The 20,807-nt window shown below is 42.0% G+C and overlaps 4 protein-coding genes across 4 annotated transcripts; 3 read left to right on the forward strand and 1 right to left on the reverse strand.

Annotated features, from left to right (window-relative positions):
• Positions 1-6,831: 6,831 nt before the first annotated feature.
• On the forward strand, positions 6,832-9,531 carry LOC111603528 (SWI/SNF-related matrix-associated actin-dependent regulator of chromatin subfamily A-like protein 1). The gene is made up of 7 exons (XM_023321160.2): positions 6,832-7,632; positions 7,703-8,193; positions 8,256-8,406; positions 8,478-8,642; positions 8,713-8,995; positions 9,067-9,261; positions 9,318-9,531. The coding sequence occupies exons 1-7, from the start codon at positions 6,917-6,919 to the stop codon at positions 9,516-9,518; spliced, it is 2,202 nt and encodes a 733-aa protein (XP_023176928.2). The 5' UTR covers positions 6,832-6,916; the 3' UTR covers positions 9,519-9,531.
• Positions 9,532-10,061: 530 nt separating this feature from the next.
• On the forward strand, positions 10,062-17,462 carry LOC111603530 (cilia- and flagella-associated protein 44). The gene is made up of 9 exons (XM_030223418.1): positions 10,062-10,263; positions 10,327-10,489; positions 10,545-12,361; positions 12,421-13,065; positions 13,126-13,233; positions 13,810-15,430; positions 15,499-15,921; positions 16,012-16,236; positions 16,299-17,462. The coding sequence occupies exons 1-9, from the start codon at positions 10,154-10,156 to the stop codon at positions 17,187-17,189; spliced, it is 6,003 nt and encodes a 2,000-aa protein (XP_030079278.1). The 5' UTR covers positions 10,062-10,153; the 3' UTR covers positions 17,190-17,462.
• Positions 17,463-17,521: 59 nt separating this feature from the next.
• Positions 17,522-19,494, reverse strand: LOC111603541 (protein KBP homolog). The gene has a single exon (XM_023321175.2). The coding sequence runs from the start codon at positions 19,373-19,375 to the stop codon at positions 17,591-17,593; it is 1,785 nt and encodes a 594-aa protein (XP_023176943.1). The 5' UTR covers positions 19,376-19,494; the 3' UTR covers positions 17,522-17,590.
• A 65-nt stretch (positions 19,495-19,559) lies between these two features.
• On the forward strand, positions 19,560-20,300 carry LOC111603542 (transcription initiation factor TFIID subunit 10). Its single transcript, XM_023321176.2, has 3 exons — positions 19,560-19,878; positions 19,930-20,079; positions 20,144-20,300. Exons 1-3 carry the CDS (start codon positions 19,639-19,641, stop codon positions 20,249-20,251), a joined length of 498 nt encoding a protein of 165 aa, XP_023176944.1. The 5' UTR covers positions 19,560-19,638; the 3' UTR covers positions 20,252-20,300.
• The last annotated feature ends 507 nt before the right edge of the window (positions 20,301-20,807 follow it).

The following is a 20,807-nucleotide window of genomic DNA, read 5'->3' on the forward strand; positions in this document are numbered from 1 at the left end:
CTGCATTAATTAACGGCCCAGTGCACACCCTATGCGCACTCAATCATGGCTAAATTCCGTTTGGCTATAAGCAAATAAATCTGAATGCAGCAATCAAGGCGGTAATTAATGTATAACTGGGCCCGCGGAACTCTGAATGTCCTTCTCAATGAATGCCCCAGTAACTAACTGGAGAGTTGAAGCTGAAATAATAAATATAACTGGGCATGCGAAACTTTGAAGATTCTATCAGACTACATTGATTGATTGATTGATTGACTGATTTATCAGTATAAGCAAATAAAACTGTGTTTTGCAACGATAACTTTTCCATAATTTGACGTGGTAAAGTCTCAATACCCAACGAAACAGGCTGTACAATATGATTGATTGATTGATTGATTGATTGACTGATTAAATAGTGTAAACAATTAAATTAAATTCTGATTCAGTATTCTAGATTAAAAAGAATTGTTAAATGGGCATGAGAAAATTTGATAGCAAAGAATATTTAATCTATTGATTGATGGATTGATGGATTGATTAATTGACTGAGCGAACAGTATAAGCAACCAAATTTAATTCTGTTTAAACATTCTAGATTAGCAGAAATTTCTATAAGCAAACAAAGCAATTTATTCTAAATAATTGATTGATTGATTGACTGAGTGAACTGTATAATCAATCAAATTTGATTGTGCTGAAATATTTTTGATTAAAGTCAATTAGTAATTAGGCAGGTGAAACTTTGATAACCAAATATGATACTTTGTGCAGTTTTATTGATTGATTGACTGATTGATCAAAGCAAACTAAATTTTGCAATGATAATAATTTTGATCCAAGTCGAAGTTAAGTAATTTTTTTGATTGATTGATTGGTTGACGAACAGATAGACTGAAAATTAAAGTACACCAACAGGAAGAACTCGAAACTGAATTTCTTATAAGCCAAGCATAAACTAGTTGATTGATTCAAGATTAGAGTACAGCAAAGCTCTCTCTGTCTATCAGCTATGCCCTCAAAAAACTTAAGGGTATTATATACACAGCTGAACGCATTATTTGTACATGCAGCTGAAGCCTAACTCAACTCAATGCTAACAGCCAACTCAACGTATGGACATGTGAGGGCTTCAAGCACTTCTAGCTAACACACACACAGATACAGATACAGACACATATGTTGGCACATGTATATATGTATATGTTAGCAAACAAATGCAGAGCTGCATATCGATATTTGTTTGCGTTGCGCGTGAATGAGCCAATGAATGATTGGAAAACTGTGAATGATTGAAGGCTTTTGTCTGAGTATAATTTAATTAAACAAATCAAAGCAGGCGATGTGCGTGTATACAACTCTGTGTGAGTGTATATGTAAGAGCGTTTGTATGTATGTATGTTTACACGGGGTGTCAAATGGGTGTTGTTCATGCACGTTCACAAAGTTAAAGGAGTATATTGGTTTTGTGTTCGTTTAGCTGTCTTTTGCGACTCAAACAATTTATACCCTACAGAAGCTAGAGACTGAAACTTGGAGAATAAACTCAAGCTTAAGCTGGTCTAAGGAGGACTTCAGTTTATAGAGCTACAATTCATCTTGATCTGTTTCCCACAGTCTTCTGCAATTTAAATGTACATATTCCTCCCATAGTCAAGTAGCGCGTATAACAAAGTCGCTTATGCTCGACTGCAACATCCTTAATTGTTTTTTTTCCTTCTGTTAATTGAAAATGTGTTCAGCGAATGCGAACAAATAGCTGAAGGCAGGGCAGCGCCCATTTGGAGCTTTAAATAATTAACAGGTCTTTGCACGCTTCCGCATTGTTGTTAAAATATATATATATATATATATATATATATATATATACGAATGTGTATCTGATTGTAATTGTTTATACACGTGCGACTGCTTTTATATTTAATTTATTTGCGAATTTGTATTTGAAAATTCTATATATATATGTATATATATATATATACATAGGTAAACATATGGTTTGTGTGATATTTTGGGGACAATGCCGCGCATAAAGTCAAATATATTAAATGGCTTTCAAATGCTTTAACATTTGTTTTTCTTTTTTTGTGCTATGCTCTGAGAGAAATTAGCTGAAAGTGCGAAAAATAATTAATAAATGGGTGTTTAAAAATAATTACCATAAAATATGGTATTTTTATGATAATTGAAAGAGTTTTATGATTTATATTTATATATCATTTGCATGCGTATTAACACATTCGATTATTCATTGCATATTTTAAGCTTAAATGCAATGCATTTCAAATTTATTGCTTAGTTTGTCTTTGTCGTTTTTTTTTTAATCTAGTCTGCATAATCAGTTTCATTTTAAACGTTATTGTTGCGTTTTTAGTAATAAAAACAATTTGAATAGTTTAAATGGAATTTAAACAATTTTCCATAGGCTCAAGTTTTGCATATTTAACGATTGGCTCCTAACAGAATATGTTAAGCACAGCATTTGCATAGCTAACACGTAAGAGCGCTGTTGGCGGAAGTACACGACTTACAGATACCCGAACTGAGTAAAACGTTGTCGAAATAGTTCGTTATTCTTTTGATCCTATAACGTATAACATATGATTAAATAACTGAAATTTGAATCGATTTTTATCGGTTTTATGGCAAAGTTAATAAAGATTATGTATAAAAGTTAAATAAGCAGACCAACATGATTCAGCCATATATTAAATGATTCTTTTCTAATATTTTATATATATGAAGTGAGTGCCGCCTTCTTCTGCCTGAAATGTGGACAAAACTAATATACCCTATATATGCATTTGCAATTGTATCGAGTATATAAAGCGTTGTTGATAAATAACTACAGTTATTTGCAGTTTCTACACATTATAATATATTTTAACCATAGAAGAGCCTTGAAAGAGTTAGCATTAATCGCAACAATTAAAATGCATGAAAACCGCAAAAATTCGGAATGCCAAATGCCAAATAGCAAATGTGAAATGCAAAATGCAAAATGTGAAACGTGAAATGTGAAATGCATTGCAATAATTTTTAGTCAACTAAGTGGCAAAGCCTTTAAAGTGGGTGTTAAATATTAAATGCGGAATGCAAAAACAATGCCATTACAGCGTTTTATGCAACCTAATGGCCGTCACATTCCAAAATGGCGCTGCGTCCGGAGACAAAATGGCGAGTGCAGCGGGCAGCGTGACCTTGTACAAAAATGGAAAGGCAATAATAAATGGTCCTTCTTCTGCCAACAACACATGCTGAGCGAATCTTCAGCATTGGCCCCTCCAAAAAAAGGAAGAAACTAAAACCTGTAAACAGGATGACCAGAAAACAGGGTGCTGCAGCTAATAAGCAGCATCAAAATTGGCTTAAGCCTGACTTAGATTAAGTGGCTAACAAACTGCAAGGAATGATATCAATCTGAAGAGCATACATCAATAGAGATAAATAACTAATGAGCATATTGATTGCGCCAAGTAAGCTACATTGTAAAAGTGGTGAAAATGAACTGATTCAGTGTTCAATGAACGATATAAATCAGTTCGTCAGGCACAAGGCCTTTGTCCAGCAGCTCAATTGTTCAGGCATTATTCCATTATCTTAAAGCTTTGTTCAGCTTATGTTCCATTTAGTGGCTCAGCTGTGCATAAACAATGCGTTCTATTGAGCGACGGCACGAGAGAAAAGTTCTGCAATACGAATAGTTCATGATTAATAATTACGAACTGGTTCATCAGCAGAACTAGTGCATATGAAATGAATAATAACTTAATAAATTTGAAATTGTGCCGTTCACAAGCTGCTGAACTAAGTGAACTAGTTCAAATATGAACTTATTCATTCAATTGAACTAGAATTGCCGTTTATAAGATATTTATATGGAAATACAGTTCTTGATTTCAAAAAGTTTCAGTCTAAGTTCACATTTGCCTAAAGCCAATATACCTTTTTCTTACTCTTTAAACAGGGTATATCGAAAAGTCAATCAAATTGCTGAAAATAACTCTTAAGCAATTAGGAATAAGATGCACTTAGCTGACTGCTAGGCCGTCTTATGCCCTCTATAAGATATATGTATATAGATATATTGTCTGTAATACGATTTTCTTCAATCTACTGTTAGCTTGCGTTATCTAAATTTAGTATATATATTATATGCAGTAAATATGTCTCTTGGGTTTTCATCTCTGGCATCGACTGGCTGCAAGTTATATAAATGTGAAATTGGCTTAAATTGACAGTTCGAATTGCATTTGCAGGCAAGCAAAATGTAAGAAAGTTAAACGAAAGAAAAAAGGAGTGAAATCATTTCGGAACTTTTCACTATTTTGACATGCTGCGAGCTTTAAAACTTTGACGCTTTTTCCCTTTTTCAGGCTAGAAAAATCGCTGGGAAAAATCACAAAACTATTTGCGACTTATCGCCGAAAAAAAGATAGGCCATTGAATAAATATCAAAAGCAAATGGTCATAAATATTTCTGATCGGCTTTTCATGCCCATCTCTTTTTTCTATTCTCTTTTTTTGTTGTTGTTTTGTCGTGCTTTGCAGCCGCAATATTTTTTTATGGTATCTTTGCACATGGCGCAACAAACCGAAAAAAGAAGCAAAGAAAATGATTATTTTTAGAGAGCTGCGAGACACGTTAAAATCATTTATGCCGCTTAAAAAGCCACAAATGTCTGGCTGGTATCCCGACTGCCCGCCTGACAGCTGAGCAATGTGGAGTTTTTTTGTTGTGTTTCGCTTTTTGTTTTGCAAAGGGGATTTGCACGGCTGTAAAGCGAACGCTGAAAAGTGCGAGCAACAATACTCGTATATAACGTATACGCCGCGTATACTTTTTACGACGATAGAAAACGCGACGCGAGGAGCTTTACGATGCGTGCATCATTTGATTTTATTGCAAATGGCCCAACGAGCGGCTCGCAAGTGTCAAAAAAGAGAGAAAGAATGAACCAAGCAAAAATCATAAGGAAATAACAAAAAAAAAGAAAGAGTTCTGTTGCTTAGAGACTGTTTGACTAGCGAGCACTTTGTTTGCAGCTGCTAGGTGTTAGGTTAATATGACTTGCCGCGTGAAGTCGATGCGCCGTGCTACTCCTTACTAGATCTAGTTAGAGTATCTTAACTGCATGTATCCTAGGCGGGGTATTAAAAGTAAATCAATTTTCGATTTTGCCCTGCATCGCGCCGGGACATGTGGTTCGGTGCGGTGGCGTATGAGCAATGCGAATGGTGGCCCCGTCCTTGAGCCAGTTGTGCGGCCATTTGTTTGTGATTAATGCGATGATTGCGACAATAGCGCGAATGCAGCGATGCACAGCACGTCAAATGCAAATAACCGGCGGCCTGAATATAATCAAATCGAAAATGGCAACAACATCAAAGTTGACGACGGCGACGGAAGCTGCAACAGCAAATGAAACAAAACACAGAGCCTAGCCCCAAGGGCTGGGCTGATGCAGGCTGGGTGGCTGGGCGACTGCGTGTGCCAAGGCCAGACGAATATCAATTAAATTATGGAAGGTGCAAAGCTCTGCATGCAACTGCTAGCTACGTCTACCACTCGAAGGCTTAACAAATATTTTCATGTTTTTCCATTTTATTGACATTTTCTATTTGCCACCGGACAGCACATGCAAAAGGACACAGCAAGGCGGCAAGACAGCCGGAAAAGCGGGCACATAAAAACCAAATTCGACAGGTTATTTCTATTTGTGACAAAATATTTCATACTTTGGCATGTCGCATTGGCATAGGTGACAAATGTATTCGGAAAATGGGTTACGAAATGAACAAAATTGAACAAAATTTCAGACTATGACTTAATATTGGAAACAACACAAGTGTCTGGAAAAACAATACAACAAGCTATACCACAAAAGAAACGTGCGAGGCAGAGAGAAAGAGAGAAAGATAGACAGAGCGAGAGAATAAACATAGCGTAGCAGCTTAGACGCAGGGAAGGAGAGAAGATAGAAAAGCAATTAAAGCGAGAGATAAGGATAAAGTGAAAGGGAACGAGAGAGAAAGAGAGAGAGGGAGAGAGAATAGGGCAATAGGATGGCATACGGAGGAGGAGAGTCGAAATAGAGAAGTATAAATAAAGAGGGACAGTCCGCTTTAAAAGAAAAATAGTGTATAGAAAAAATCTTAATTAAATGACAATTGTATTGAAAGCAATCCCAACTTTGCAAAGAAGAAAAGCAAAGAAACATAGCGAAAGAAGCAGAGAAGATAAAAAGGTAAATTCGGGGAAAATATCAAAACTTAGCATTTAAAAAAGCAGAGAGCGCTGTAGGCAGATCCCACTAGCAATAAATACTTAGCTGTAAACATATTTGAACTGAAATAAATTATAGGAAAAAAGGAACACCATATTCACCTTGCAGTTGATTTCACTAATTTATTTTAATTGAATATATTACTTATTTTAAAAGTTTAAGTCCAAACACATGAAATTTTATTTACAAATTTGTGCGATTATTATTGTGGCGGTCGAGTAACAAGCGATAGGTTCGTTCGATATTTTTCGAACTTTGGCGGGTACCTATAAAATTACGAAATGTTGTTAGGTTCAATAAATATCGATAAGAATTTAATTGTTACGTGCACATTATGAGCGATAAATTTGAGTGACCATACTACAGAATAAGACTGCTAAACATGATAGCGTATTCAATTTAGAAAATGGCAATACCTATATAATGAATAGTCAAATAGAGTAATAGACTAACTAACTAAAACAAATATAAAATTCAACTTAAATATGCTTAAGTTCGACCATTCAAATCGTGCGCGCCAGTTATCGATAGCAAACAGATGTTTGCCCAATAAACATCGTAACAGCCCTGCTCTTGTCTTGTTTTTCTGCTTGCCCAACGAGTAGCTTATTAGTAAATATAAAAATAAATAACTTAATCGTATTGAAATGTCGGTCTGCACAGCTACTGAAATAGCTGAAAAGCGGCGCATTGCACTGGCAAAGCTGCAGGCGAAGAAAAACCAAACACCAGTTATAAATTCAAACACAAAACCCGCAACAAGTGTTAGTGAACAATTGGGCGCAAAATCCGCGTCCAATTTTTACAAATCGCCGCCTCAAAATAATACAAAGACAGTTAACTATAATAACAACAATGTCAGCCAAAACAAGAGCTCCGCTTTTCTAAATGCGCTCAAAGCTATAAAGTCCACAAGTGCGCGTGAATTAGGCCGCGCTGCCGCCCATCCATATCAACGACCCAATGGCGCAAACAGACCCAGCCTCACACTTAGTCCGGAGAAGGAGCAGCCGCTGGCGTCTGTTTTTACCAAATCCATCAACTGTAAAATATATTTGATAAGTGCGCAGCGTTTTGCTGTTGTACCTTCTGGCTTTCATCAACAATTAATTGAAGTCTTTAAGAATATGCCAAGTAAATCGTATGATGCCCAAACACGTATCTGGGATTTTGATCTCAAGGACTACCAGCTGCTGCAGCAGCATGTCGGAGATCTTAAACCGCATGTGGTTATTGGTAGCATACCTAAGAAAGTTATTGACCTGTGCAAGCGACAGGCAAAGCCCATAGAAAGAAGCGTTTTGGCGTCCATTGAAGAGAAGCTGGTCGAAATGCTGATGCCCTTCCAGGAGGAGGGTGTGTGGTAAGAAAGTTACGCTACAATCACAAAGATTATCTTCAAAATATGTAAACCACTTTTCTCTCTCTCACAGCTTCGCGATAGCTCAACAGGGACGCGTCATGATCTGCGATGAAATGGGCCTGGGCAAGACCTATCAGGCTTTAGCTATAGCGGACTATTTCAAGGAAGATTGGCCATTACTCATCTGCACGACGGCCAGCACACGCGACGCTTGGGCAAAACATATAACAGAACTGCTTCCCTCCGTGCCGGTGCACTGTATCCAGTTGCTGACCAACAACAATATGTATGTAGTGGACGCCAAGATTTTGATAACCAGCTACAACATGATGGAACGCCATATGGATAAGCTAATGGAGCGAAAATTTGGCTGCGTGATCTACGATGAATCACACACTCTAAAGAATGGCAAAGCCAAGTGCACAGCCGTGGCCAAGAGGCTGGCAGATCAGGCTAAGCGTGTTATCTTACTCTCTGGCACGCCTGCTCTCTCGCGACCCCTGGAGCTCTTCACACAGATTCAACTCGTGGACAGTCGCTTTATGAACTTTATGGAGTACAGTAAGTCTAGCTAATCTATTTATTTATATATCTCTTTGGTAATTGTCTTCTACCTTTGTCAGCTTCCCGCTATTGTGACGGCAAGCAATCCCATTTTGGCTGGGATGCCAATGGCCAGTCGAATTTAGATGAGCTAAAGGTGATCTTAATGCTCAAATATATGATAAGGCGAACCAAGGCGGAGGTGCTGCCACAGTTGGCCGAGAAGAATCGGTAAGAATTCCAATATTTATAATCTCTAATTACATTAACTTTAAGAATCTAATCAATGGTTGTTTTTGCAGTGAAACAGTTGTGCTTGATCCCGCTTTGATTTGGACAAATGATGCTGAAAAAACTACTTGTAATGAGCTCAACAACGAGCTGCAAAAGGCCAAAGGCAAATCTCGCGAGGAGCTTCTCTTGCGTTTCTATGCGCGCACAGCAGAGGTGAAAACAAGGGCTGTTTGGTAAATAGTGCGAGTCCATCGACAGTCGCTGCTTTGGACTAATCTCTCTTTATATCTTCCAACCATGCAGCGCATATTTAAAAACTTTGATTAAAGAAAAGATGAAGTTCATCATCTTTGCACACCATCGCATTATGATGGATGCTATAAGTGATTGTCTAAGTGCTCTTAAAGTGTCCTTCATTCGCATCGATGGACAAACCCGCAGCGATGTGAGAGCCGACTATGTGGATACCTTTCAAAAGAAAAGCAGCTGCAAGGCTGCAGTCCTATCGCTGAAAGCGTGCAACTCGGGCATCACGCTAACGGCAGCGGAAATTATTGTATTTGCAGAGCTCGATTGGAACCCTAGCGTATGTCTATGCTCCAAATCAAACTCTAATCCACTTTAACTTTCTTCATGTTCTTATTTGCTGCCTTCTAGACCCTGGCACAAGCCGAGAGTCGCGCACATCGCATTGGCCAGACGAAACCTGTGGTCTGTCGCTATCTCATGGCTAATCAGACAGCTGATGATACCATTTGGAATATGTTAAAGAATAAGCAGGAGGTGCTTAGCAAAGTGGGAATTTTTGCCGAGGACTTACAGCATGCCACGCACACAGCAGCGCCGACAACTGTAAGCGTTTAACTCTCATTAAACTAACTTTAACTAATGCCATTTATTGATTTTAGTCGAGCAAGATTGATCAGTATTTTTCGCCAAACAAAGCTGCAGCAGCCAAATTGGAGCCAAGCTCAGCTGAGGCACCAGTCAAAGAGAACATTTCCAGCAGCGAGAAGGAGAAACCCTCAACCGTGGATAGCGAAAAGGATATAGCTGCATTTTTCAATGAAGATGATGATGATGATGCATTTAAGGACCTAATCTTTTGATGGTTCGGTTGTACTCGATATATTTTGCAAAATTTTATTTATTTAATTATAAGAGTTAATAAATCTATAAATAAATTTGGAAATATGCCTATGGCTATTATTGATTGTAAATGAAAATTAGAGTTTTATATAAATATTGTTGTAGTGATGATTATATAGTTTGTAAACTAGATTTTAATTATTTTTAGACATTTAAAATTTGATTTTGACAATTTTTCCCTTTATGAGATTCGAACCCGGAAATTTGCAAAAAGCAGAATTTAAGATGTCAGATTCAGATCAAGTCTATAAAATATATTTAAATTGAATACAAGATAAACCTAAGATGTAATGAGTTCAGTTTAGATGAAAATTTCCTTTTTGCTATAGGGTAAAAAAAGCAGTTAATAGAGCTCAGGCGATAAGGGTTTGTCGTTTCAAAACTAAACAAGTTACTTTTCAGTTAAGCTTAACTAAAATATGCTTTAATAGTCTTAAGCATGCACGCAATGCCAACGTCCTTTGCGCATGCCCACATATTTGTAGCTAATCCATTTCAACCAACTGCCTTGGCAACCACCTGAAACATTAGTCGAGAAAACTTTTTGAATTGACTCAAAAAACAAATAGGATAAACAAAATATATATCGAAAGGCATGGACGGCTCAATAGGCGAAAATGCGGACCTGACGGGGGCGGATGGTGAGGAGGAGGATCTTAATGACGATTACAATGTGTCCTTTATGCAGGACATCATCACACTCGAGTAAGCAGCATCTATAGAGCTCAATTGACGTATTTACTAGATTGCTTTTCAATCTTTGCTTAGACACTCCTTTGGCTACGACTGCAAGCGTCTGTTTAATCTGATTTCGGTAGATGATGACACATTGCTCTTTGCATCCGGCAACTTCTTGCATTACTTTAGCATCTCAAAGGGCGAGGTGACCTTTCGCGAGACCGTCTTTGGCTGCGGCATTGGCTTTATTGCCGTAAGTAGTTCAGTCAAAGATATATAGATGTCACCTCTGGCTTATACTCCTGCAGAAAAATGAACGTCCCGAGTTTAGTCATCTCTTTACTGTTGGTGAAAATGGACCCAAGCCAACGATCTTCATCTACTCGTATCCCTCTCACGATATCCACACAAAACTCTTGAATGCAGCCAAAAATTGCTTCACTGCCGGCTCCTACAATTCGACCGGCGACCTCTTCGCGTCGCAGGCTGGCTATCCGGACTTCATTATCACCATTTGGCGCTGGCAGCAGGCGGAGGTGGTACTGCGTGCCAAATCGTTTCAGAGCAATATACTTTATGTGCACTTCTCCGAGTATAATCCTATTTTGCTGTGCTCCGCCGGTCTTAGCCATATTAAGTTCTGGAAGATGGCTAACACGTTTACGGGCTTAAAGCTGAAAGGAGATCTGGGACGGTTTGGCAAAACGGACTTTAGTGACATCTGTGCGATGTATATGCTGCCCGATGAGAATGTCATCTCGGGCAGTGATTGGGGCAATATTCTCCTATGGGAAGCAGGTCTCATCAAATTCGAGGTCTGTCGCAAGGGTCGCAAGCCGTGCCATACGAAGCCCATCACACGGATCACCATGTCGAATGGAGAGGTCACAACCGTTGGCATGGATGGCTACGTGCGTGTCTGGTATTGGGAAACAGTGGACTTGGCCGATCCGCCGGAAGACGATCTCTTTGTCGAAATCGATCCCATCTATGAGTTCAAAATCTCCAACGTCGAGCTGCGCGCCATGCAGAAAATCAAACCGTTTGATAAAAAAGATTTCGGGTACTATGCTCAGGATGGACTGGGCGGAATTTGGTTCTGCGATATCAATACCTTTGATGTGCCGAGACCACCCAAGCAGATCTACTCCTGCGTGGGCGGACGCGTGCTGGCTGCCCAAATGTCAGCCATATCGCCTCATCTCTTAGCCCTCTCCGAGACTGGCAAGCTCTTCGTCTATGATTTCGAGCGACGCAAGTTGCTGTTGGACAAACAGTTCGCCTCGAATGGTGTGGACATACTTTGGCTCGACTCGCAGATATCCAGCTTTGGCACAGAGTTGATTGCTGGATTTGAAGACGGCATACTGCGACAGCTCTTTCTCGATCTCAGCAATCCGAACAAGGCGTCCATTCAGCTGATACGCGCCTACAAGGCACACACAGCGCCCATCACCTGCCTGGGGGTGAACCGTATTAGCACACTCTTGGTCAGTGGAGCGAAGGACAAAACCATGTTCATCTATCGTTTGAGCAACGATGCCGAGAAGTTGGTCCAGCTGAACCCGCTTGGCTTTGTGGAATTTATGGCCGTGCCCAATTGCTTCCACTGGCACCAGCAAGAGTCCTCGGTGGTGCTGTGTGGGTGCGTGACCGGCGAGGTCTATGAGTATAACATACGCGTGAATGTAACCGCAGCGGAGACATATCTGAGCTACAATATCACGGACCCGAGTCGCTTGCGCAGCACCCGCTTCGTCTCGGTGAAGAGTCGCATACGGCGGGACTTGAGGCGCGAGATGATTAAAAAGCGCAAGGATAAGAAAAAGGAGCGTAAGCTACGCGAAATCGAAAAGCTGAAGAAGGCGAATCCTGGCTTACAAATCGATTTGGAAAGCGCACTGGCCGATTCGGAACCAGAGGAAGAGGAGGAGCCGCTCCACATACCCGCCATACCCAATCGCGTCATCTGGCTGCGCTACACGGAACGCAATACCATCTGGGTCTCCATGGCGGGCTACGATGCCGGCTACCTCTATGAGCTTGACTTTGACAGTCCGGAGCCAAAGTACTGCACGCTGATTGCGGATGCGGACGACATTGAAATACACTGCTACTACATCCTGTAAGTCAACTTAAGAGTAAGGTATCGCCACTCTAATTGGCTCGTTCTCCATTCTTTAGCGAAGAGTTCATTCTGTTTGGTCTGATGAACGGCAGCCTCCGCATTAATCACATAAATTCGGAGAACTTCACAGATCTGTCCGACTATCGCACGTATCCGATGCACGATGCCCTCAAAGGCACCATTCCTGCTATATTAAGCAGCTACAATGGCGAATATCTGGTCACCATTGGGTTCGACGGCAACATCTTTCTGTACAAGTGGAATGGGCCGAAGTATGTTCGCAGTTCACTGTGGTCGAAGTTGCCGGGCTTGCCCAGTCCAAGAACTGTGGAGGACATTACCGATCCGGAGGAGCCGTCGCTGGAGCAGGTAAAGATCAATGCGGAGCTAAAACGTCAGCAGGAAGCAGCCGAGGCACACGATCGTGATGTTCTAGCCAAGATTGGGTTACTGCAGTCCACATACTTCGACATCATCAAGAAGAATGATGAGCTACCACCAGGCTTACGTGTGTCGGACAAAGAGTTGCTGCTTGATCCGCGCATCACGCAACAAATCCGGGACGAGCTGCAGGCCGAGCTTGACGATGTGCGTGAGGATCTCGCCTATGATCTGGAGGTTGCCCAGGTCGGTCACCAGAAGCTCTACAATCATTTTCTCAAGTGCTTGGAGCATATACCCTTTACTGTTACGCCGCTCTAGTGAGTTCCTTCAAATCTCTTAAGACCTTCAGTCAAGCAATGCTATATCGAAATCCACAGCGCCAACATAGATCCCGTATGCACATTTCGCGTGGAGGCTTTGGGCGAGGACTTTGAGCAAATCAAGCGCGACATTGAGGAACGGCTTAGGATGGAACACGATATGCGGTAAGCATGCTCCAATTACTAACTTCAACTCCACTTCTGTAATCCTAAAATATTTAAATTTTTATCACACAAACAAGCAGCGGGGAAAGCGAAGTGCTTGTGCCAGAGCAGCCCGAAGTGTAAGACTATCCAGTTAAATACTTACAATTTGAGCACCTCTTCTATAACTGTATACTTATTCATTTAAACTGAACTTCTCCGTATATGGGAGAAATTTTAACTTCCTTTACTCGTTCCTTCCTTCTTGCCATCGTTGCCTTTACTGAAGTTATTCCTGTCTCATATATATTTTTTTTATTCTATATTAGATATTGATATCCTTGTTTATTTTAAAGATTATTTTCCACGTTTCCTTATCTATTTATTTTGGTTCCTTCTAGTTGCCTTCCTTCATGGGTTTTTTCTATGTTTCCTGTCGAAATCCCTGTACTAAAAGTTATTTATTCTTTGTTAACATAATTTTTTAAGGAAGGAATACTTTTAGTTTCTCCCGTCTAGATGGCTAGTTCTATCTGTAAACCGACAGTGTTTTCTTTAAGTAAACCCCATTAAAACTTGTTCCTCATCATTGTGCAGCTTTACCGAAATGGTAGCCTCTGACGAAAAGGAGGATATAATGGGCGTACCACCCACTGAGACGTTCTTCTTTGGCCGAGAGCCACAGGCAATTACGCCACGTTTTAGCAGAAAGATGATGCGTTTGCTGCATCGCTATCGAGATAGGCAAATGTACGAGGTGCGCCGCATATTCGATTGGGAGAAGCTGGAGCGCCAGAAGCCCGATCCGAATCGCAATCATCCCGACGACGATGCCGAGATAGCGGCCGCAATGCGAAATCTGGGTGACTATAAGCTAAAGATTGGTGACGAATATGAGCCAAAGACCACGGATAACCTGACGGCCAAGTATATTGAGATTGTTAAATGCAGAGAGGAATACTTCAATATGCTCGACAAGTACAACCATCGGGTGAGATCGCTGAGGGAACGCAAAAAGGCGATAATGCACAACATCGCCAAGCGTCGTACACGATTACAGCAAATACACCAATATCTGCCGGAGACGAATCGTATGAACATGCGGCAGATCAATGAGATTGACATCGAAAACGAGTATCCAGAGACGAATCTCATCGAGCACTTTACGCCCGGTTGCGGTATTAACGTGGATGATATACTCAGCTTGGATGTTACCGTTGACGAGCTAATAGCCGCAAAGACCCCACAAGTTACCGTCTCGCAAGTTAGTCTTTACGATATGGATAACTACGCCAACGCGGCAATGCGTGAGCAGATCAAATTCAAGGCGCTCCAGATCAGCAAGTTGTCGAGTACATTGCCACCGACCGAAATGCTCCAGTATATAGAGAGCCTACCCTTGAACACAGATCCAATTTACTACGAGTTAGATGAAGAGGGCAACGGACCCCTGATCCAGGAGATGAGACATCGCTGGCTACGCGTTCTGGTTGTCGAGCAGTTGCTTATGCTGGCCGATGTCGATGAGGAGATACGCCTGTTCGATTTGTCCTTGGAGAAGCTGCAGTCCGAACGCATTAATATCAAAATGAACGCCGAGTTTCTTTCTTCTTATCTGATCACGCTCAATCAGGAGCTCTACATACTGCGCGACAGCGAGGAGATCGAGACACAACTACTCATGAATGCCAAGCACGCCATGAGCACACGCAACGAGCTGCAACTGGTGATCAATGCAACCAATCGACAGCTGGAGGACCTGCGCAAGAACATAGAAAAACTCAATGACCAAATTGTGGCACTGCAGCAGAACTTCCTCATCACGGTGAAAGGGCACAAGTTCTATGATTTTTTGCGACGCATCTTCAAGAAAAAATGGCGTCCGCCGAAGCGTGTACATGGCGACGACGAAGAATCATCTTCGTCCTCTTCCTCGTCGTCGTCTAGTGAGGATGGCGCCGCCGATGCTCAAAGCATTGACTCTTTGGACGTAACCACAATACGGCTGGACGAGGCCACTTGTCCCAGCGGCTTGGATCGCTCCGTCTACGAGTGGTCCTTCGCAATGCGCGCAGATCGTCATGCCCTCGAGCGCACCTTGGCTGAGTGCCATCGTGACGTGGAGCGCAAACGTCGTGAGATTGCCGAAATGCAGACCAAAATGAAGTACCACGAGGAGGTGTACCAGCGGGAGAAGAATACGCTGCTCGAGTTTCGGGTAAGTCGGACCGATGTCTGTGTGAAGGATGCTTAAATTCTTCCTTCTACGATCCTTTTCCTCTGCAGCGCAACAGGCAGCACGAGATCAACAAGGTGCAGATCAGCACGATTCTGCGCATGGATCAGCTGCAGCATTTTCGAGAGGGCGAGGACTACAGGGATGTCTCCAATGCCATTCTCTTCGATGCTGACATTCTGGTGGAGCTGCGTCGACGTGCCGAGAAGCTGCATGAAGAGACGTTAGCTACGAAACGCTGGCATCGCATCAACTTCATTCACTTGCGTCGCATGACTCGGGATATTAAGTTCATGAAATTCGAGATAACGCGCCTGGAGGAGGAGATCAAGCAGGCCATGATGAAACGCTTCGGACTGATCATCAATCTGGATGAGCTGGAAGAGGAGGTGTTGCGACGCTACATCTTCGATCTGGAGACAACGGCCGAGGAGGAGATGCGAGCCCTCGAAAAGGAGCTGCGCAGAAGGCAGGTGGGTCGTCCGTTAACTCTCAGTCAAATCTATTGTCAATTGTAACATGCACTTGCTATTGCCAACCCTTTTCCATTCATCGTGCTACAGCTTGAGCTCTCGCGCTGCGAGGAGGAACTGGTGCAGGAGACGCAGAACAACACGGAGAAGGTGAACATACAGACGGTGCTGCGGGAGCAGAAGATCGTGTTGGACGTCCTGCTAGATATCCAGGAGCGCAATTATAACAAATGGGCTAATCCACAAGTGCTTAATCTTAGCTACGACATCGAGAAGCTAATGGGCATTGACAATCAGCTGCTGCAGCAAATCGAGGTGGGTACTTTCGGACAGCATTGATCATATATGTAATTAGTGGGTAATCCCTCTCCACGTAGAGTTTGGAACGTGAGATCTGTACGCTACGCCTGAAAGCCAAGCCACTGCAGATCAACGAGCTTTTTCCGCAACAGACGGATGTCGTCACCACGGAGATTTTGCCGATGGATGCGGAGATATGTCCTGCCATACTCAATGTGGACGCATATATGCTGCCACCGATGCCGGATGAGTTTATCATGGATCGCGTTCACACGATCGTACAGAAGAACTTCAATCATCTGCTCGGCCGACATACAACGGCAGAGAACGTGAGAAAATTCGCGCAAAGATCTTCGCTTTATCTTTGCCAGGCGGCGTACAACTTCCAGGGCATGTATACGGATCGCATAGCCGAGTGCATCACGGAGCACCTGGAAACTATTGTGCCAAAGAAATACTTCATACACATCAGCGCCGAGGATCTTCGCAAGCTTTTCAAAGAGGTGATTGCCGTCTTTGACTATGAACGCTCCGATGTGAACACCGAAGAATTGATCTCGGGCATCTTTGATCATGCAAAGGATTCGCTTTGCGGTCGTCCTGCCTCTGAGGTGGTCAATCGCACCCAGTTCCTGGTGCTGCACATATTCAAAGAGCTGATCGAGGTGCTACCTTTCGAAGAGTTCCAGGCAGATGAAACGATACGAATTATTGTGGACATACTGGAGCGCGAGCCCATGATAGATCCACGTGCCATCAACATCGAAGAGCTGATAGAAAATACGCTGCGCTATGCCCGTGAGAATCTGCTGGATGATATTACGGCGCTGCCCATCCGCAAGCTGGGCTGCGACATACAGAAGGAGCTGCTAAAGAGGCGCCAGTACAAGCAACCCAATTGCCAATCTCCGCTGGCAGTGAGAATTGCCAGCAAGAAGCCCCCATCAAGTACAGGATTACCATTTTAAGGCAAGATCCGCAAGATTCCGGACTCCTCTTTCATCTTTTCTGCCTGTTGTAAACCAAATACAGAATCTATCTGACTATTCTATTGATATAGAACGCGTTAACAATTTGCTACAGGATTGAAGTCGTTGCCAATTAGTGAATTGAGGGTTCCAATGCACTCTGATTGGACAGCAATAATATATCCCATTACTAAAAGGATTGAAGTGCCACACCGTATACGGGACTTCTTTTTGAAGGCTCGGTAGAAGAAATCTACATTTATTTTGTTCTACCTGCAATAAATTAAACATAGTTATAGAATGCATTTGTAAATAGATTATAGCGAATTCCAGTTAGTTTGAGTTTATTTGGATTATTCCGTTAGTCAACGGATTGTAAAACTGTATTAATGTGGATGCATTCATTCTAGACGGCGTTTCACAGTGTTAATTTTGAGCGGCAACAGCTCCAGCATCTCCCGCACTACACCAATCTCACCCTGCAGCTGCTCTGCCGGCTCCTTCTGCTGGTCGCAGGCATCGCTGAAACGCTTGTAGTAGGTTAAACATTGATTCAATTGCTCCAGCTGCTGCTGGGGATGCGCGCTGATCAGCTTGTAGTAGAGGCGACCAATATGAAAGTGGGCATAGAGCATGGTGCGCAACTCCTCGTTGTCCATGCCAGGCTTCCACTGCTGGCTGTCACTGCTGACCAAATATGACTTTACATAACTCTCAAAATGCTTGATGGCTTTCAGGCAGCTTTGGTTTACGCGTTTTATATCTTCGGGTGTCGGCGATTGATTCGACTTTATGGCATCCAGGCGCACATCGAGAATGGCTGCATGTGCGGTGCCCGCCACATACCAGCATTCCTGGCAGATCTTCAAATAGCACACCGGATCGAGTAGATCGAGAAGATCCTCTAAGTATTTGGCGCGTCGCTTTTGCATCTTGGCTTGATTTTCTGGCTGCTCCTCGAAGAAGGCAATGTGCTCGTAGGCCTCGGCATAATCCTGTATAATCTTCGCATACTCTGTGGCTTCTGTTTCTGCTTTGTAGTAATCCTTCGCTACATCCAGCCACTCGTTGATGAAGTGAAAGACTAGCTTCGCATCATCGAATGTCAGACAGTAGTCACAGGTAATGCGCCGCTCGATGGCTGTTAGGTCGAGGTCCACAAAGCGATAATCGATATCTTCTACTTGCAGCTGCTTGGCAGCTGCCGCCAGCTTCTTCTGCTCCTGCTCCTCCTCCTCGTCGTCGCGCAGCAGCCGTTCCTTAGACGTCTGCAAGAGCAGCAGGCCGTATTTCGCCCAGCAGCGTGCCACATCCGCATAGCGATGCTTGAAGGTCTCCGAAGCATCCGACTTCTCCTGCTCACTCATATCCGGCTTCAGCATTTGCGTTTCGTGCTCAGCCATTACAATGGTGGCAGCAGCCAGATGATGGCGCGCCTCCTTAAATCTCTCCTGTCCAATGTAATATTGCGAAAGCGTTGCCGTATTGAGCGCAAAGTCAACGGCATCGTACGATTTGTATTGCAGCTGTCGGTGAAGCGTTCGATGGCAGCATTGCGCAGATTTTTCTGGTTCACCTAAATGCCCATACATCTGAGCCAAATAGAAGCAGCAGAGCGTATACAAATTCTCTAGCTCATTCTCGCCGCCCTTGGCTGGTCGTAGCTCATCAGGTGGATTATAGAGATCTTCAACTGTTAAAGCTATCTGACCACTAGTCTTGAATTCCTCATAACACTTATCGGCTTTTAAAAGCAGCTCGACTGCTTTCTTATACTCCTGCCTGGAGGCAAGTACAATGCTCAGCTCGTTCACAGCGCCCATATATGGTAGTATACCTTGTGGGCATTGCTTGTGTGGCTCCATAAGCTCCAAGCAGCGATTCAGCAATTGCTCACCGTCGCCGACCTCCTCAACGTATATATAAATTCGTCCCAGGTCGCGGCATGTGAAGCCTAACATGGACTTGTAACACAGCTCATCGGAGCCTCCTTCTTCTTCAGCTGCTTGTATGGATATAAGTTGCTCGTCCAACTGTTTTTTCAAATCGAGGAGCACGTCACGCGCTTTGTAATGGGAACGATAGGGATCAGTGGGTGGATCTGTGCGACTATCCTGTTCCACTAGTTTGGCCGATTTCTCGAATAGCTCTTTGTAGTCGCTGAGTATTTCTTTAGGTATAACCATATTGTATGTATTTTAAATAATTTAATTTCGAAATTTCCAATTTTGTTACTTTTGACTCATTTTATGTTTTATTTTTTTAACATGAAACTTAGCAATTGTGGCGGCCAGGCGATAAGAGAATTTGCCTACTTATACGAAATCAATATTGCAATTCATCGTATATCTTTGCATATTGGTTATCTGAATCGTATTTACCAACATTGATTGCGACTGTCATCACCAGTTTTCTGAAAACAGCGAACAATATTAACAATATATAAATAATGGCTTCTGATGGCGAGGATATGAATGTAACAGCATCTGAAAGCGAAGTTTCTGCAGCAGAAACGGAAACTGATACTGAGGATGCACCGTTACCGGATTTAGAAACAGATGAAGAAAATTTAGATGTTGAAGCTGTGCCCCTATCGAACGACGAAGCAGAAATGGAGGAATTATTGGGACAACTGGAGGATTACACGCCCACTGTGCCAGATGCGCTTACTATGCGGATACTCAATAGCGTAAGTTAACTTGAAGACCTCCTGCTTAACTGCTTTTAACAATTTTCATAGTCTGGCTTTGGCTCCGTGGATCCCCGAATCGTTCGCATAATTTCTGTTTCAGCACAAAAATTCATCTCGGACATTGCAAATGATGCGTTGCAGCATTGTAAAACACGCACAACTAACATTCAACACTCTAGCGGCCACAGCTCCAGCAAGGTAAGCTATTAATTTCTCAGCAATAAACAAAATAACTTAAATATAAATATAAATATTGTTGCAGGACAAGAAGAACCCAAAAGATCGCAAATACACGTTGGCTATGGAGGACTTGGTACCAGCTCTGGCCGATCATGGCATAACAATGCGGAAACCACAATATTTTGTATAAAATATCATACATTAAAATCACATACAGAAAAAATAGAAAATATAATAAGTATATATTTACAATTGTAACAGCAATTACTTTTTATATGCAATTTCTAACAGTTACTACTATCGGTTACATGTCAAACAAGCTAATCTCATCAAAAGCTATCAGATTTAGTTTAATATAACAGTACAATTTAATGAAAAATATATATGAATGACTAGCGAACTATCGAAAAAAGAATATGCTGCTTATTATTTTAATTCTTTTAATAATAAAAATATATTTTATTCAATTTTAACTTAAAAAAAACTCATGTAACTAACAGTTACTGTTGACGGCTACCTACATGCGGCAACCCTAAGCGAACTATCGAAATAAACCAGTTGATTGTTCTTATCGATGTCGAACATATGTTCAGTGGCAAGAAGCAGCACAAGATGGGAGTGTTTTCGTTTCGTCCGATATTTTATTTTTTTAATTATTTACGCGCTAAATAGTTGTAATTATTTGTTAAAAATACAGAAAAAAGTGTAAATACGACTCGCGCTAACTATAAATATAACTGCAAGCG

This window comes from Drosophila hydei, unplaced genomic scaffold, assembly GCF_003285905.1.
Source record: "Drosophila hydei strain 15085-1641.00,03,60 unplaced genomic scaffold, DhydRS2 tig00000172-arrow-pilon, whole genome shotgun sequence".
NCBI lineage: Eukaryota > Metazoa > Arthropoda > Insecta > Diptera > Drosophilidae > Drosophila > Drosophila hydei.

Excerpts from the sequence above, each read along its gene's own strand:
- LOC111603541 (XM_023321175.2), bottom strand. The coding sequence starts at position 19,375 with ATGGTTATACCTAAAGAAATACTCAGCGACTACAAAGAGCTATTCGAG.
- LOC111603530 (XM_030223418.1), top strand. The coding sequence starts at position 10,154 with ATGGACGGCTCAATAGGCGAAAATGCGGACCTGACGGGGGCGGATGGT. Across the intron at positions 12,362-12,420 it reads ATACACTGCTACTACATCCT|CGAAGAGTTCATTCTGTTTG; the intron begins GTAAGTCAACTT and ends TCCATTCTTTAG. Across the intron at positions 16,237-16,298 it reads AGCTGCTGCAGCAAATCGAG|AGTTTGGAACGTGAGATCTG; the intron begins GTGGGTACTTTC and ends CTCTCCACGTAG.
- LOC111603528 (XM_023321160.2), top strand. The coding sequence starts at position 6,917 with ATGTCGGTCTGCACAGCTACTGAAATAGCTGAAAAGCGGCGCATTGCA. Across the intron at positions 7,633-7,702 it reads TTCCAGGAGGAGGGTGTGTG|CTTCGCGATAGCTCAACAGG; the intron begins GTAAGAAAGTTA and ends TCTCTCTCACAG. Across the intron at positions 8,996-9,066 it reads AGCTCGATTGGAACCCTAGC|ACCCTGGCACAAGCCGAGAG; the intron begins GTATGTCTATGC and ends GCTGCCTTCTAG.
- LOC111603542 (XM_023321176.2), top strand. The coding sequence starts at position 19,639 with ATGGCTTCTGATGGCGAGGATATGAATGTAACAGCATCTGAAAGCGAA. Across the intron at positions 19,879-19,929 it reads CTATGCGGATACTCAATAGC|TCTGGCTTTGGCTCCGTGGA; the intron begins GTAAGTTAACTT and ends CAATTTTCATAG. Across the intron at positions 20,080-20,143 it reads GCGGCCACAGCTCCAGCAAG|GACAAGAAGAACCCAAAAGA; the intron begins GTAAGCTATTAA and ends ATATTGTTGCAG.